The sequence below is a fragment of the Lycorma delicatula genome, chromosome 4, assembly GCF_047948215.1.
Source record: "Lycorma delicatula isolate Av1 chromosome 4, ASM4794821v1, whole genome shotgun sequence".
Taxonomy (NCBI): domain Eukaryota; kingdom Metazoa; phylum Arthropoda; class Insecta; order Hemiptera; family Fulgoridae; genus Lycorma; species Lycorma delicatula.
In genome coordinates this window covers 131,450,001-131,468,840 of record NC_134458.1, presented here as the reverse complement: position 1 = coordinate 131,468,840, position 18,840 = coordinate 131,450,001, and the positions used below count along the sequence as shown (strand labels likewise).

Genomic DNA, 18,840 nt, shown 5'->3' with positions numbered 1-18,840 from the left:
CTTTCCTCAAATCATTGAGACACAAGCCAGTTTTTGAGGTGTAGGAAGAAATGGTAGTCATTAGGCATGAGATCAGGATTCAAGGGGGATGATAAAAAATTTCCCATCCAAATTTTTGAACTGCTTCTGTTGTGCATGAAGCCATGTGAGGACGTGCGTTATCATGAAAAATTCTTGATCTCAGCATTTCTCATCACTGGTTTTGATGGCACAACGCAGTTTAGATAGTGTTTTACAGTAAACTTTAGATGCAATGGTTGTTGCAGGTTCTATGAAATCAATCAAAAGCACACCCTTTTGGTCACAGAATATAGTTTCCATGATTTTCCTTTGAGACAGCTTGTTTGAATTTTTTCGGTTAACGTGAACTGGAATAACGCAATTGCAACTACAATTCTCATTTTTCTTTGTTTTCCTTCATTAAATTGTGTAGTTGAGGTTTCAGCATATGAATGAGAATGGAGATTTCAACATAGAGGATGTTCTGTTTACATAACTGGCCCTGCATTTCTTGTTCTCTTGAATTGGATGTAGGTAATTTTTCTTTTAATGGTCTGCATTATTTATAATTATTACCAATGAAGATTTTTTATTTATTTTTCTTCATCCCACTTTATGTAATTGAAAGTAACAGATAATTTTCTGAATTCATATTTGTGACAGTCACCACTTTTTTACTTACTTTTCAGATTAATAAAGCATGCATGTCTCCTCCAGTGTATACGTTAAGTAATCTACTGCCTCTATACAGTATTTAGTCCATTTTAGAAGCAATCATCCCATGATTTACATGTATGACTTTATGAAATTTAGGTTTCACTACATAAACAGTATGCCTGCTACTGGAATAAAATATTTTGATAGAGTCCAGATATTGTATTCACTTAAATCTTATGTCTTACTTCTCAATAAAAGTTTTTGCTGTTTTCATGGTTTTCTCCATTTTAAACCTAATTGTTTTAGCATTTTTCTTAAAATGGTTTTACTTCCTCAGAATTTTATTGAGTTTTTCAGAAAACTCAAAGTTTTTTAACGATTAGCTCTCTTTTTGAAATTGAAACTTCTTAAGTTTATTATGAAATTGATTTATGGTCCTCACTATACCCATGTCAAAATCATTTACCTTAAGGACAGTTTTTTCACAATTCATATACTTTCTGATTGAACTGAAAGAAGATAAAGCCACAGACTGGTTTCTGTATCTGTAAAATAACAGTAGGGTTTTAAATGGTTACAGCTTTGGAACAAAGCATTAAAGAGAAAGAGATGAACAGTGCATTAAATAAAAGAGAAACATTCCAAGTTTATGTGTGAAAGCTAGCGCATGTGCATTATGTTTCCTGTACATGCAACACCACTTACGCCTTAGTCAACTGTCTGCAGTGCAGAGGAAGGTTCAATGTGTGTTGTGAAAGTCAGTTAAATGTGTTAGGCATGAATAGTCATGTGTACAATGAAAGTTTTTCCCTGTCTGAAAATAATATTTGGCGATGGGACAAACAAATCAAAGAAACAAGCAGCCTACTGAAGCACACACGTCCAGGATAGCCATCTGTGTCTGATGAAATAATGAAGCAGTGCAAACAAGTTTCTTGCATTGCCTGAAGAAATCCATGTGGAAGGGATCTTGACAGTTGGGCATTCCTAGAACGACTGCTTAAATGTGTTAAAAAGACTAGTTACATTTTACTGTGTATAAAAATCAGGTGTTAAAAAAATTTTATCTCGAGGACAAAGTAAAATGATTTGATTTTGATGTAGACATTCTGAATAACTTAGAGCAGGATGATGATATTTTAAAGAAGGTCATTTTCAGTGATGAAGCGTTTCATATTTCAGGACAAGTACCAAGACATACATTATTATGTTTATATAGAGGGTATTGAACCTCCACATACCATTATTGAACATCAGCATTACAGTGAAAAAGTGAATGTGTGGTGCACTATTGGATGAAACAGAGTTATTGGCCCCTTTTTTTTGTTGCAAAATCAATAACAGATAAAAATCTCCCTGGATATGTTAAAAGGGTATGCAGTACCCCAAATACTGAAGAATTCCATTTTCCAATTTGATAGAGCTCCTCCACATTTTGCTGTAATCATGACTGATTTTCTTAACAAAGCATTTCCTCAGCGATGCGTTAGACGAGACCTCTCCCAGTCCCTCTCAAATTACCTGGCCCTCTCCCAGTCTCCAGACCTTATCCCCATGTTTTTTTCTATTTTTGGGGTTATGTAAAAACACAAGTGTATTCTACTCAAGTTCAAAATCTGGATCATTTAAAAGATATCACTGAAGCTGTACTTCTACCATACCAGATGTTCTCTGCCATGTGTGGCGAGAGACTGAACATCATCTTGGCGTCTGCATCACAACTAAGGAAATACATCAAAATCTACTGAACAGGTAAGAAGATACTTCAGAGTGTTTCTCTTTCATTTAATGTATTCTTAATCTCTCTATGCTTTAGGTTCTGAAACTATACCCATTTGAAACTCCAGAAATATTTTTTTTACAGGCACAATCTTATTTTACAGACATCAAAAAACAACAACCACCTAACAGAGTAAGAGAAAAACCTAAAGAAAATAACTAATTTCAATAGTCAACTTTCGCAGGATCCAGCATCATTAGTTGATACATAATTCTACAATAATTGCATTAACAAATAACCAAAATAAAAACTTTAAAATTTAGAAAACGTAAACGCTAATAACCACAAAATTTATAACACACTTCACTGCCATACTGGGAGGGTAAAACATACCTTAAGTTTTCTAAACTTTTAAGTTTTTATTTCTTTTTTGTTTTTGTTATTTGTTGATGTAATTGTAGAATTATGTATAGACATTTTGTATATGATGCTATCAACACATACATACCTATGTTTGCCAGATCATTTAAAAAGAGAAATCATTTGTTATAAGTAGCTGTTCTCATAACAGCATACCTTCACAGATTATGCTTCATTACTTGACTAAAAAATTAATAAATAAATTAATAATTTTGTCTAGATTTCCAGTGTAGTAAAATTGTAATGGTAAAGATACTAGTAATATTGTAATTAACATTAAACTTAACATTATTTTTGGCAACAATTTATGCAAAGGACTGTAAAAAATAAAGTAAATTCTGTTTTGTGAAAGAAATGATTTTTGAATGAGTGGTGTACAGCATAACAGTCAAAGGCAAAAACCATCAAATTCCAGAGAAATGCCTACAAACAATTCTGCATACAACCATACCTTCCCACCAGATCACAAAAAATCTACCAGCTTTAATGTCCTTGTACCCTCTATATGGAATTAGCAATATACAACCTACACCTACAGAACTCAAAACAATTAGCAAGGGATCAAACATAAAAAAAATAGTAGCAAGAATCAATTCTGCTCATAATTGCTTAGGAGATAAGGACAGTTCTATCCAGGTAAATAGCAAAAAATTAATCAACCATCATTAGTATAGCTTCAATAAAAATTATTTTCCCTCCTGAAGTTAAACATTCTCACAAGAACAAAATAAGGCACTTAAAGAACACTCACCATTCTCTATGTGAAAATATCCAGCTGAATTAAACTGTCCAATACTCGCACATAGATGATTATATTTTTATATATTACATCTAAAAAACAGTGTAATATATATATATATATTCTGGACGAAATGATTCCGGAACCGATTTAAACTTTCTCCATATAAAATCTCAATTAAAAAAAATCGGTTTGCGCCTCCACGTTGGGTCGTCTGGATAACCAGTTAGAAACGTGGAGATTTCTACTGGTGAACTAAATCGGAATCACCTCTCTGGATCACATCCAGAGTTGTAACTCGGGAATTTATTCCCACCCAAGGCTGACTTGCCTTTGAAAGTCAAATATGGAAGGTCTTTTAAGAAAAAATCCACCGTCTGGTAAATACCAGAGAAGGCTGCACTCGGATCCGGTGGGCAGCTGCTTAAAAGATAACAATGAATCGGAGCGTTTGGAAACACCCAAAAACAACACAACTTCAAAATTGAGGATAAGACACAAGCAAATAAACTACATTGCCACTCACAACATTAATTCTCTAACTCAACCCGGCAAACTAAAAACTCTAACAGACATAATGGACTAACAAAATATCCTAATCGCAGGACTTCAAGAAATGAGAAACACCGATCGAGAGCCGTTTGAATCTCAGGGTTACAGAATTTACAAAGGAATCCCCGGGAAACGTGTGATGAAGAATTGCCCACAGTTCGGAACAGGATTTGCAATCAATCTTAAAATAATTGACTCAGTCGTAGAATTTAAGTCTTACTCCCCCAGGATTTCAACCTTAACTCTAAAATCAGCCAATAAATTCTACACCATAATAAATGTCCATGCTCCCACCAATGACAAAAACAATCTTAAAAAAGATAGAGAAGAGATGGACAAATTCTGGGAACTTCTTGACCAAACTGCAAACAACATAAATAAGACCCACACGAAGATTTTAATAGGGAACTTTAATGCCCAACTTGGTAAAGAACGAAGATATCGTGATATTATCGGAAAATGGCCTGCCCAAAAGAAAACTAACAAGAACGGCCAAAGACTTGTTGAATTTTGCAGAAACCATAATATGATCTCAAAATCCACCTATTTTATGAGAAAACCAAACAATTGAAGACTTGGAAACACCCAGATTGGAAAAAAGGAGAATGGCAACTGGATCATGTTTGCATGGACCGGAATTATCACAAGGAGATTTATAATGTAAAAGTCTTGAGAGGAACAGATACTGGATCGGACCATTACTTAATTAAAGTTAAAATAAAATTCACCCCGCATAAAAAGAAAAAATTCCAACCTAAAAACAAAAGAGCTTATGATCCACATAAATTAATAAACAATGCCATCTTTGAAGAAACAACAAAAAAAATCAAATTAACTAATAATTTAAAAGAACTGACATCCCAACTGAAAGAAATAGCTGAAGAACTAGCCCCTATAAACCCAAGAAAAAAACACCAATGGTGGAATGAAGAATGTGACAAAGCAGTCAAAGACCGACACCGGGCTTGGATCAACCACCAAACCCAGAAAACTGAAGAATCTAACCATGAATTCACCAAACAAAGGAAAATAACTCAGAAAATTATAAGAGGAACCAAACGACAAGCCCAAAAAAACTTGATTCAGCAAATAGAAGAAAGTTCCAAGAAAACTAATTTCCGAGACTATTATAAAATTTTTGGTCAGGCTCTTCAAAGATATGAACCACCCACCCTTATGCTGAGAGGAAAAAAAGGAAATATGGCCCACACCAATAAAGAAAATGCTGAAATTTTGGCAGAAACCTTCAATAGACTCCTCAACTGTGACGACCCCCCAGAGCTTTTTGAGATTGACACTGAAACTCCAGTTAAAACTTCACCAGTAAATATCAACCCGCCAACAATTCAAGAAGTTCTTGCAGCCTTAAATGAAATAAAAAACTACAAAGCAAGCGGAGAAGACCAGCTTTTCGCAGAACTCTGGAAACACTCATCAGTTTATTCAGTCAAAACTTCCCTACATCTATGCCTCGTGAAAATATGGAACGAAGAAAAACTTCCAGAACACTGGACCACAGCCCTCATCCATCCATTACATAAAAAAGGGGATAAAACTAATCCTGAAAACTACAGAGGCATATCTCTCCTGGATTGCACATACAAAATCCTGTCGAGAATCATATACAACCAATGCAAAGACCAACTTGAACTGGAACTTGGGGAATACCAAGGGGGATTTAGGCCATGGAGAGGTTGCCCGGAGCAAATAATATCCCTAAAACTTATGATGGACTTATATAAAAGACGGAAAAAACAACTAATAATCACCTTCGTCGACTTTAAAAGGGCCTATGATTGTATACACCGACCATCCATGCTGAATATTCTGAGAAACCTGGGCCTTCACCCTAAACTCGTAAACATGATAAAATTAACTTTAACCAATACCCAGTCCAGAGTGAAATTCAGAGGTGAACTCTCTCAACCCTTCTACATAAAAACTGGATTGAGGCAAGGAGACGGCCTCTCACCACTCCTTTTTAACTGCGCCCTTGAATTTGTCATGAGAAAATGGTATGAAATAAATCCCAAAAATATAAAAATGGGTACTAAGAAAAACTCCATCACACTAAATTGCCTAGGATTTGCAGATGACCTCGCTCTTTTAGCAAATAATATTCAAGAAGCCAAAACACAAATCATGAGCCTTCAAAACCTAGCACAAAAGATAGGGCTTCATATCTCTTTCGAAAAAACTGAACTAATGGCCATAGATCCTCTGGTAATAGAGCACATTACGATAAACAATCAGAAAATTAAAATAGTAAAACAATTTAAATATCTAGGGGAAATAATAACTTATAATTTAAATGAAAAAGTGACATGGCAAAACAGGACAAATAAAATGATTAAATCCCAAAAATTAACTTGGTCAACATATAACAAAAAATGCCTTTCTGCTAAAACAAAACTTAAACATTATAAAACTGTAGTACAGCCAGAAGTCACCTACGGAAGCGAGACTCTTTTCAAAATCACTCAGAAAAACCGAATTGAAAAAATTCTGAAAATAGAGAGGAAAATTGTCAGAACGTGTATCAATAAAAAACACCAAAAAGAAGGCCAATGGTGGATTGTGCCAAATGAGGTGGTGTATCGAGAAATAGAGCCTGTTACTGACACTATGCGGAAAAAAAGAATCTCTTTCTTCGGTCATCTCATAAGGACACCGCAAACAAGACTGTCAAGAAATATCATTGAAAAGCTCTGGTTCCAAAAGCTAGAAGTAGGATGGATCAAAGAAATTAGAGAAGATATGAAAGAATTGGGAATTTCCCTGACTAACCTACAGAATAAAACTGGAAAAATTACAAAGCTAAAAGATAAAAGCATTAGATTTAAACAAAAGACAGACAAACGACAAAATACAACGAAGAGGGTGTTTACGGATGAAGAAAAGAAAGCAAGATCTGAACGGATGAAGAAATACTGGGCAGCTTGAAAGAGTAAAATAACACGCTTTTCTCAGAAAAGATCCAACTAAACTTGACTTAAGTGGTCCCATGTTGGCCGTAAAAGCATAATAATAATAATAATATATATTCTATTCTGGTCCGGAACTGATTTCAGAATTTGGAAAACACCTTTTCACCAAAGCACTTTAAGGGAAATTTCTGAATTTGCGCTTCCACAGGGTCCAGATGGTTAATCATTTGGTGACTCTCTTATGATGAACTAAATCGAAATCAACCTTTCCAGTTCACAACTAGAATTGTAACTCAAAATGAAAAATCCCACAAATCAAGTATGACTACTATGACAGACAAAAAGTAGATTTTTCTAGAGAAAATTCTACCGGCTGAAAACAGAGATCAGAAAAGTTGCCACTCGGATATGGTAGGGCAACACTTAGTTGGATGAATCGGAGCATCTAGAAACTCAAATCACAGTCATACCAAAATCTAATAAAGTAAAGATAGTATAACAAAATTTCATACTTTGCCACATAAAATGTTAATTCCACATAAAATGTTAAGACAATCACGGCAACTGAAAATCCTTACTGGTATTTGTGACAAAGAGTAAATCCTGACCATGGCCTTACAAGAAATGAGAAATACCGATTAGAACTCGATGGAACGTAAAGGATATAGACTTGGATTCCAGGTAGAAAAGTAGTGAGAAATTGTGTTCCACAATATGGCAATAATTTTATGGTCAGTCTTAAAATAACAGATTCCATTTTGGAATTTAAATCTCAATCTCTGAGAATCTCTACATTAACCCTTAAATCAGCTGATAAAATTTATATATCATTGCCCACTGTCCAACAAATGAGAAAAAGATGTGCAGAATTCTGGGAAACCTTGGATAAAACAATTGCTAATATTCCTGTGAATCACATCAAAATATTGTTCAAAGGTTTCAATGCACAACTTGGCCAGGAAAGAAAATACAGATATAATCGGAAAATGGCCAGCACAAAAAACACAAACAAAATGTTATTAAAACCATTGGATTGTGCAGAAATAACAATTTAATTTCCAAATCTACAATTTTAAACATCTTCCATATAAATTAAAAACACGGAAACATCCAAATTATAAAAAAGGCAAATTTCAGTTACACATGTTTTCATGGATAAAAATTATGAAAAAGAGATCCAGAATGCAAAAGTTTTTAGAGGAACTGACTCAGGTTCTGAGCATTACATTGTTAAAATAAAAATTAAACTAAATCCATTTAAAAAGAAAAGACTAAATATAAAGAATAAAAGAGAATTTGACCCAACAAATTTAATCAATGAATTTAAAAGAAGAACCTAAGAAGAAGTTCATAATACCAAAAATTTAGACAAGCTGGTCCTAAAATTGAAATCCATCGCAAAAGAACTTGCACCATTTAAACCTAAAAAGAAACATGTCTGGTGGAACACAGATTGGGATTTAGCAGATGAAATAAGGCATCAAGCATGTTTAAAAATCAAACTGTAAAATTTTATTAGTTTCTTCAGATTAATTGAAAGAAAAATCAAATCTGAAGAAAACTATGATTCACCAACATTGATATTGAAAGACGAGCAAGGAAAACTAGCTCATAACAATTTTAGAGAATCCAGAAATACTGGCCAAATCTTTCAGTAAATTATTAAATTGTAAAGAGCCAACAGAGTTGCTAGAAGTGGAAACTAATACAAAAATCCTATCAAAACCAACTGATATTGACCCGCCAACATTCCAAGAATTGATGCAAGCAATAAAAGAAATGAAAAACAACAAAGCTTGTGGCAGTGATCAGGTATTCACAGAAATAAGGAAAAAATGCAAGTCAGAATTCTCTTATAGAACTTTAAATATAGAACTCTCTTATAGCCATTTAAATACAATTTGGATCAATGAGAAACTTCCAGAGCATTGGACAATAGGGATCACCCATCCACTCTCCAAGAAAGGCAATAAAACCAATCCAGACAATTACAGAGGAATTACTCTGTTGAATTGTACTTATAAAAAGTTTGTCATGAATAATTCTGAACAAAATAAAATAATTCAGAACTGCAACTAGGAGAATATCAAGGCATAAAGATATTCATCCATAAAGAAGTTGCCTGACCAGATTTTAACCCTAAAACTAATAATGGAATATTTTAAATAGAAATCTAAACTACTCTTTATAACATTTATGGATTTCAGAAAAGCAGTGACTGTATTGAGAGAAGAACTCTACTAAAAATATTAATTACAGCTTACATCCAAAACTGGTCAACATTATTGAGCTGACAATAAAAGATACAGAATAAAAAGTAAAATGTTGTGAAGTCTCCAAATCATTTCCCATAATAACTGATTGATTTCCTATAAGACACGGCAATGGTCTTTCACCATTATTATTTAACACTGCTCTTGATTTTATCATGAAAAGGTGGTTTACTGAAAATCCACCAAAAATAAGTATCAGGCAATGACAAAAATCAATTAAGACAAACTGTCTGGGATTTGCCAATGATTTAGGCCTATTAACAAAAGATATGCAACAAATAACAAGTTTAGAGAAAATTTCAGGAAGAATTGGGCTTAAAATATTATATGAGAAGACAGAATAATGGCATTAGATCAATTATGTATAAATAAATCCAAAATAATGATCAAAATATAAAATATTTGAGTGAAATAATAAATAAATAAACTAAAATAATCTCTCTTGGATAAGAGTACTTAAAGTGAGAAATGCCTTAGTTTTAACTAAATCCACATATAACAAAAAATCTTTCTACAAATGGAAAAATGAGATATTACAGAACTGTTATCAGAACCGCTCTATGCCTGTGAAACCTTAATCTGAATAAAAAATGAAGGAAGAAGTGATAAGAAAATGAAAATTGAACAAAGGATAATCAGAACCTACATCAATAAAAATTACAAAAAGGATGGTGTGTGGGAAATCCCCACAAATAAAACTGTTTATTGTCATGAAATCAATGATCAGCCTTTTAAAAGTGAGGTGAAACAAGCACTAAAAAAAAAAAAAGAAAAATATATATATTCTGAAAAAAAAACATTCTCAATCATGTCAACTTCTTATCAATATTAATCTAATGAATCATGTAAAAGTTATTCAATTTATAACCAACCCTATCAATTATTTTTACAAATATTTTAATAATGTTTATGATTAATACACATATTTTAAGTCTTACTTAATTGTTAAATATAAGACTAATTAGTCATTCAGGTTTCATAACTCAACAAAATGGTATTTAATGATCAATACAATATTTAAATTTTTTACAAAATCTACATCTAGCATTCTTCATAAACAAAAAAATTTATGTTTCAGGAAGAACATTGTTTTATTTTTTCAATAACCAAAGATATTTTTCCAATTTCATCAGATTAATATGTAGCAACTAGAATAATTGCATAGCTCCATGACATTTAAAATTTTATCTGCACTAATTTAAAAAAAAATAATCTATATTATTCATTATTAATATTAATCATTATTAATCATTAATCTATATTTCCTCAGTATTATAGCACTTCCTAAATTTTTTCTAATTATTTCAGATCCCTTATCACTTTTTATAATTTAAAAACTATGCAGCGATTTCTGAAAATTTTTTTTATCCATACTGAAGAACGAATGTGTAGAACAAAGTGAATTTTATAAAACAAAAGTACACCTAATATCTCCTTTGTGCAACATAGAACTTGTATTATAAAATTAGGATATGTAAAATTAGAGATGTACTAGCAGAGATCCAACTTTAAGAGTCAGACCTTTGCTGTCTGCATTTTTTAAATTACAGATTGATATTCTATAATAAAAATGATATGACATAAAGGAATGACAAAAAACTCAATTGAGTTTATGATTAAATGACAAATATGATTACGTGATTTATGGCTACTCTCTGAATAGTAAAGTTCATATACAATAAGATGATTTAAAATTATAAGATGATCACAAAATATGCAGTAATGTCACATTCAATATAAATATAACACTGGAAGATTACAAGAAGAATTTCATTGGATAAAAGAAAAGTTTGAAATTTTGTAGCCAAAACAACTTTATAAACAATATAAATTATAATATAATATACCTGAGATGTAGCTGCTTTAAAACAATCAGCTGCTGCAGACCTCTTTCCTTTATTAAGCAAAATCCACCCTTTCACAATTAAAGCGGCAGTAAAATTTGGATTATTAATTAATACTCGTTCAGTATAATCTAATGCAGATTCTAACTTATTAATAATGAAAAGAAAATCAGCAGCATAACACATTGCTAATTCTGATGCATTATTTACACCATCTTTAACTTTTGCATCAAGTTGAAAAACAGCTTCTTTATCTATCACCTAATAAAGAAGAAAAAATAATAACTTATCTTTCTAATACTACTATTAAATTACAGTAATTATAATTAAACTGTAATTTATAATTAGGAAAAATTATTTTGTAATCAAAAACAGAAATGAGGAAATGTAGCAACAAATAATAACTTTTTTTTTTTTTTAGTATTAACTACAGTTTAAAAACATTTAACTCATAAAAATAATTTTTTGGTTTTTTCTTCTTAAAATTTACCATAAAACACCAAAATTCAACTACAGATCATAAAATAAACTGATACAGATCATATAAATCTGTGAAAACAACAAACACTAAAACGATACAATCCCATGTATGTCCAATTCACTTCAGACATCCAGATTATCTAAGCCAATTCAATAGAAATATTTTAAACAATAAGTTGACTTTCTAAAAACCTTCAGAACTTCATTTCTTTTGTAATGAACAAATTTTCTAGATAACCTGATATCATGTTACACTCAGAAAACATACTTTTCTGTTAACTAAAATCTTATTGGTTTAAAAAGAGATATCTACTGTATAATTATTTACATAAACAAAAATAACTACAAAATTACATTATTTGCTTACCTCACAACAATTATGAGCATATGATAAAGCAAGAGCAGCGGCTAGTGATATCTGATTATCATACAATAATTGTTCCATTGTAGTAATAGCTTCAGTAAATTTACCATATAATGCAAGAGCAGTACCATACAAAAGCCTCAGATGATTATTTGAAGGACTACGTTCTAAAGCAGCTCTTGCAGCCATAATCATACTTCCATACTGTTTTTCCCATCCCCAGTACTTAACCCACAATGCTTCCATTTTAGTAAACTAAAAATATATTAATTATGTAAGATCAATAAACTAAATACTAATTAGAATATTCATAGTACTGAAAAATTTAAAAAGTAAAAATAATATAACAATTATACAGTAACAACATTAGTCCAAATTATTAATAATTATAAAAAATTGTGAGAAGAATTCTAACGAACAATCAAATTTTTATATTTTGGCAATGGATTTTCATCATAAAAATGTTTCAAAAAGTCACAGGTCAGCTGTATCTTCAGTTTCCTTTCAACGCAATAATCAAACACTTCCTGTAACAAAAGAAACAATTACATTGAAAAGAAAACAATGTATATATTACATCCTAATTCTTACACCAAATACAAATAATAATTATGTTTTCTTTTATTTTTTTTAATAAATAATATAAAAAAATAATTATCAGTACTTTTGAATCGAGCAATATTACCATTGATTTGGACTTATTATTACAACTAGTCAATACCACAATTTTACATTGGCATCACTTACAGCATCTTAAATTAAAATTGATTTTTTGAAATTATGATTCACCAGAATTAACTGTATTTTTAGACATACGTGAACCATATATAATTTATTTTTCACTACATGTTTTTTTAAAAATAAACAGGTTAGCTAACATGCAACATGGTGTCAAGATAGTCAGATCTTTTAAAATAATTCAAGTTAGTTATTTTAGTAATGAAATCTAACTCATAACAAAATAAGTCAGTTTTTACCCAAAGTATGATTGTATTTACAACTATTTAATTTTTTTAATAATAATATATATATATATATATATATATATATATATATATATATGTAATCTACCACTTATTAACAGATAAACAGTGGTTTAGTTAAGTAAAAGTTAGATGTCAATACATTCAAAAGTTATTCAAAACAATCCTACTAACTTTGATGTCATGTTAGTGAGCCATAACTTCTTCAAAAACTGATGTTGCACCAAAAAGAACAGTTTACATTTTTACTTATAACTAAAAAACAGAAAGAGATAATAACCATTACAACCAACACATTGACGAGGTTGTAAGAAAAGGGGAGTGAATATTATTGGACATCTACAGGCCACCAAAATCTACTTAACTCCAAATAAAAAACTTGAATTTATGATTGTTTCATGGTCATACTAAAAAGGATATTCTACACTTGCCAATAATAATATTGTATTTGAAATTTACGTATATTTAATTTACCCAGTGTAACAGACGCAAGTTAAAGAGGACAAATATAATTTTTTATCAGTATTTCAATCAGGCCTTCATAACTGAAATGCTAGTCAGTGAGTAACAGAATAAAAATACTTGATATTAGAGTATAAGTCAGATTATTTTTCACAATATATGCAACTATTGATTTAGACTTGGATTATTTTTAAACAATCTATTCTTAAAATTTTTACAATAAATTCCTTGCATCAAATAATTGCTATTGAAACAAGCTTAAGTAGATTAATAAAACAGATGTGAAAAGTTGAACAATAAAAAGCAGATAATGTTTAAGTAGGCACTTGGCAAATAATCTATTAAACACCTGGTTTTCATATTATTATTTTAACCTTGGATTACTGATAGATTCAAGTTCAATTCTACACCTAAACAATAATACGAACAAAGATAAGTATATCTGAGATTAAACTAGCTAGCAATAAAAAAGTACAGAAAGTTTAATTAAACACTCTGTACATTAGTCTGGACAATTTAAAGTCGCTTTGTATTGTGTAGCTCTTTAGGTTGTGAATAAAATAATTGTGTGAATGAAAACATATCAAAGAAATTTAATGTAAAAGAAACAAAGTATGCAAGAAGCAGAATAATGTCAACAAATCTATAAGGATATCAATAAAACTGAAGTATCTGTCTGTTGTCTGTATACCAAAATTTGAAGCTTTTCTTTTACAAACTTATCAGAGGTAGTTTATATAATTTTTAAACATCAATTCGTTTTGTTATTCTATAGCTTTTGGCCCACAACTGATTTGATTAGAGTAAAATCCTCCTCCTTTGGAAAGCTTGAATATCAAAATGAATGATAGGCTACACAGCACTTCAAAAAATACTTGAGAGCAATATTTCCTTTTAATCAAAAACAGTTTTCCACCAACTTCGTATTTACTTTGCTTTCTATAAAAAAAAGTTGATTACAAAAAGTAAATATCCACAATTAGAATTTTTTTTTACAATATTTATAATCTCTGTATAAGAGTAACTATTAAAAATAGTTTTTTGTGTTCCTTTGTTTTCTTTGCATGCTATCAAAACCTTGGACAAAAATTAATTCCCATGCAAATGTAACTGTAACAAACAATAGAATTTTCTACTATTCTTTACAATCAAAAGTATCATATGCTTCTTCTCATAACCATTTTTTTATCTAATTTTATAACCGCCGTTTATGTTACTGCTGATGAAAATAATGTACATGTTTTTTCAATGTTATGTAACAACATCTCACTCTTATAACCTTGTTTTTAAGTAAATATAAATCACGTTTTTATCACCAGTATATTATTCTTATTTTTTGTAGTGAAAACTGACCTTTCCACAAAAAGCCTACTCTTTGAAACAACTTGCTCACATATAAAACTGCAAGTAAAGCAGCAATATATATTGTTACTTTACTTTTCACTACAAGAATAATATAACCTCATTTATTTAATTCATTCCATGCCGTGGATATGATGATACACAACATAAAATGTTTCTGATATGTCATAGATGCAAACATGCAACACCTAATCTGAAATTCAGCACCATCTAACTCATCAACGGTTACATTAATCACTTTCATACACAATAAAAAATTGTTTAAAGTAAAAAGGAGAATTTATTTTTACCCAGTTTTAAACAAATGCTAAAAACAGTACTCCTTATAATTTGTTCTACTAACAGTGTATTCCCTCCTCTATGAATCATGAGACCTTGCCGTTGGTGAGGGGGCTTGAGTGCTCAGGGATACAGAGTAGCTGGACCGAAGGTGCAACCATATCGGAGAGGTATCTGTTGAGAGCCAGACTAAGGAATGATTCCTGAAAGAGGGCAGCAGCTCTTTCAGTAGTTGTTAGGGGCATGAGTCAGGACGACTTAAACGGCCGTATCAACATCACTCAGTCCTCTGAGTACTGCGCAGCTGAAAGCAATGGAAAACTACAGCTGCTTTTTTTCCAAGAAAATGTGGCTCTCTGCATTTTCACACAGCAATAATGGAGGCGCCTTCCTTGGTAAAATATTCCGGAGGTAAAATAGTCCCCCGTTCGGATCTCCGGGTGGGGACTACTAAGGAAGGTGTCACCAGAAAATTAAAAAATAACATTCTACGAGTCGGAGCGTGGAATGTTAGAAGCTTGAAAAAGGTTGGTAGGCTAGAAAATTTAAAAAGGGAAATGGGTAGGACAAATGTGGATATAGTAGGAATTAGTGAGGTTCGGTGGGAAGAGGAAGGCGACTTTTGGTCAGGTGATTTTAGAGTAATTAACTCAGCGTCAAATAATGGGTAGGTTTCGTGATGAACAAGAAGATAGGGAGGAGAGTGGAGTATTTCAAAAAGCATAGCGATAGAATCATTGTAATAAGGATAAAATCAAAACCTAAACCGACAACGATTGTTAACGTCTATATGCCTACAAGCGCCCATGATGATGATGAGGTAGAGTGTGTATACGAAGAGATTGATGAAGCAATTAAACACGTAAAAGGGGATGAAAATTTAATAATAGTTGGAGATTGGAATGCAAGCATTGGAAAAGGCAAGGAAGGAAATATAGTGGGTGAATACGGGCTGGGCAAAAGGAATGAAAGAGGGGACCGACTTATAGAATTTTGCACGAAGTATAATTTAGTAATTGCCAACACCCAATTTAAAAATCATAATAGAAGAATATACACTTGGAAAAAGCCAGGCGATACTGGAAGGTATCAGATAGATTATATCATGGTTAAGCAAAGATTTAGAAATCAACTCGTTGACTGCAAAACTTACCCTGGAGCAGACATTGATAGCGACCATAATTTGGTGATAATGAAATGTAGATTGGGGTTTAAAAACCTGAAGAAAAGGTGTCAGATGAATCGGTGGAATATAGAGAAGCTTGAGGAAGAGGAGGTAAAGAAGATTTTTGAGGAAGACATCGCAAGAGGTCTGAGTAAAAACGATAAGGTAGAAAATGTAGAAGAATGGGAGAATGTTAAAAAGGAAATTCTTAAATCAGCAGAAGCAAACTTAGGCGGAATAAAGAGAACCGGTAGAAAACCTTGGGTTTCAGACGATATATTGCAGCTGATGGATGAACGTAGAAAATATAAGAATGCTAGTAATGAAGAAAGTAAAAGGAACTATCGGAAATTAAGAAATGCTATAAACAGGAAGTGCAAACTGGTGAAAGAAGAGTGGATTAAAGAAAAGTGTTCAGAAGTGGAAAGAGAAATGAACATAGGTAAAATAGACGGAGCATACAGGAAAGTTAAGGAAAATTTTGGGGTACATAAATTAAAATCTAATAATGTGTTAAACAAAGATGGTACACCAATATATAATACGAAAGGTAAAGTCGATAGATGGGTGGAATATATTGAAGAGTTATACGGAGGAAATGAATTAGAAAATGGTGTTATAGAGGAAGAAGAGGAAGTTGAGGAGGATGAAATGGGAGAAACAATACTGAGATCTGAATTTAAGAGAGCATTAGAAGATTTAAATGGCAGAAAGGCTCCTGGAATAGACGGAATACCTGTAGAATTACTGCGCAGTGCAGGTGAGGAAGCGATTGATAGATTATACAAACTGGTGTGTAATATTTATGAAAATGGGGAATTTCCATCAGACTTCAAAAAAAGTGTTATAATTATGATACCAAAGAAAGCAGGGGCAGATAAATGTGAAGAATACAGAACAATTAGTTTAACTAGTCATGCATCAAAAATCTTAACTAGAATTTTATACAGAAGAATTGAGAGGAGAGTGGAAGAAGTGTTAGGAGAAGACCAATTTGGTTTCAGGAAAAGTATAGGGACAAGGGAAGCAATTTTAGGCCTCAGATTAATAGTAGAAGGAAGATTAAAGAAAAACAAACCAACATACTTGGCGTTTATAGACCTAGAAAAGGCTTTCGATAACGTAGACTGGAATAAAATGTTCAGCATTTTAAAAAAATTAGGGTTCAAATACAGAGATAGAAGAACAATTGCTAACATGTACAGGAACCAAACAGCAACAATAACAATTGAAGAACATAAGAAAGAAGCCCTAATAAGAAAGGGAGTCCGACAAGCATGTTCCCTATCTCCGTTACTTTTTAATCTTTACATGGAACTAGCAGTTAATGATATTAAAGAACAATTTAGATTCGGAGTAACAGTACAAGGTGAAAAGATAAAGATGCTACGATTTGCTGATGATATAGTAATTCTAGCCGAGAGTAAAAAGGATTTAGAAGAAACAATGAACGGCATAGATGAAGTCCTACGCAAGAACTATCGCATGAAAATAAACAAGAACAAAACAAAAGTAATGAAAGTTAGTAGAAATAACAAAGATGGACCGCTGAATGTGAAAATAGGAGGAGAAAAGATTATGGAGGTAGAAGAATTTTGTTATTTGGGAAGTAAAATTACTAAAGATGGATGAAGCAGGAGCGATATAAAATGCTGAAATATCACAAGCTAAACGAGCCTTCAGTAAGAAATATAATTTGTTTACATCAAAAATTAATTTAAATGTCAGGAAAAGATTTTTGAAAGTGTGTGTTTGGAGCGTCGCTTTATATGGAAGTGAAACTTGGACAATCGGAGTATCTGAGAAGAAAAGATTAGAAGCTTTTGAAATGTGGTGCTATAGGAGAATGTTAAAAATCAGATAAAGTGACAAATTAAGAGTTATTGGGAAAATTGATGAAGAAAGAAGCATTTGGAAAAATACAGTTACGAGAAGAGACAGACTTATAGGCCACATACTAAGGCATCCTGGAATAGTCGCTTTAATATTGGAAGGACAGGTAGAAGGGAAAAATTGTGTAGGCAGGCCACGTTTGGAGTATGTAAAACAAATTGTTGGGGATGTAGGATGTAGAAGGTATACTGAAATGAAACGACTGGCACTAGATAGGGAATCTTGGAGAGCTGCATCAACCAGTCAAAAGACTGAAGACAAAAAAAAAAAAAAAAAAAAAAACAGTGTATTCATTGTTTGTTGCTCTTTATTAAAAGAGCATCACACAAGTACTTCAAGTCATAGCCAACTCTCTCATTTCAAAAGAAGAATGCCGTTTTTGAAAAATATAAAGCTGAAAAAATCTCATTCAAAATGTAATGGAAAATGAACAAAATAAAATTTGTTAAACAGAAAACATCCTTGGAATCTAATTTATCAATCCAAACTATGGAAAGAAATGATTACAAATTATGCTGTAATTATAGATACATTAAACATAAATATATATAATTATAGTTACATTAATTTTTTTTCATACGGTGACTAAAAGCAAGCACTATTAAAAGTTGGACTTCAAATCTAGCAAATCTGATGGATAATTCCAACTCATGAAAAAAATCAAACTTATTAACCTAATTAAAAATTATTTTTTTGAAAATTCAAATAATTCATCAACAT

At 31.7% G+C, this 18,840-nt stretch overlaps 1 protein-coding gene across 5 annotated transcripts in view; it reads right to left on the bottom strand.

Annotated features, from left to right (window-relative positions):
- The window catches only part of LOC142323876 (tetratricopeptide repeat protein 21B), a 107,998-nt gene that overhangs the window by 63,966 nt on the left and 25,192 nt on the right, over positions 1-18,840 (bottom strand). For 4 of the 5 annotated variants that reach the window (XM_075364177.1, XM_075364178.1, XM_075364182.1 and 1 more), the window contains exons 3-4: positions 12,396-12,503; positions 11,136-11,393 (exon numbers count right to left, since the gene is read on the bottom strand). In XM_075364177.1, coding sequence (XP_075220292.1) covers positions 11,136-11,393; positions 12,396-12,503 — 366 coding nt within the window. The other variant, XM_075364180.1, reaches the window with a different exon arrangement.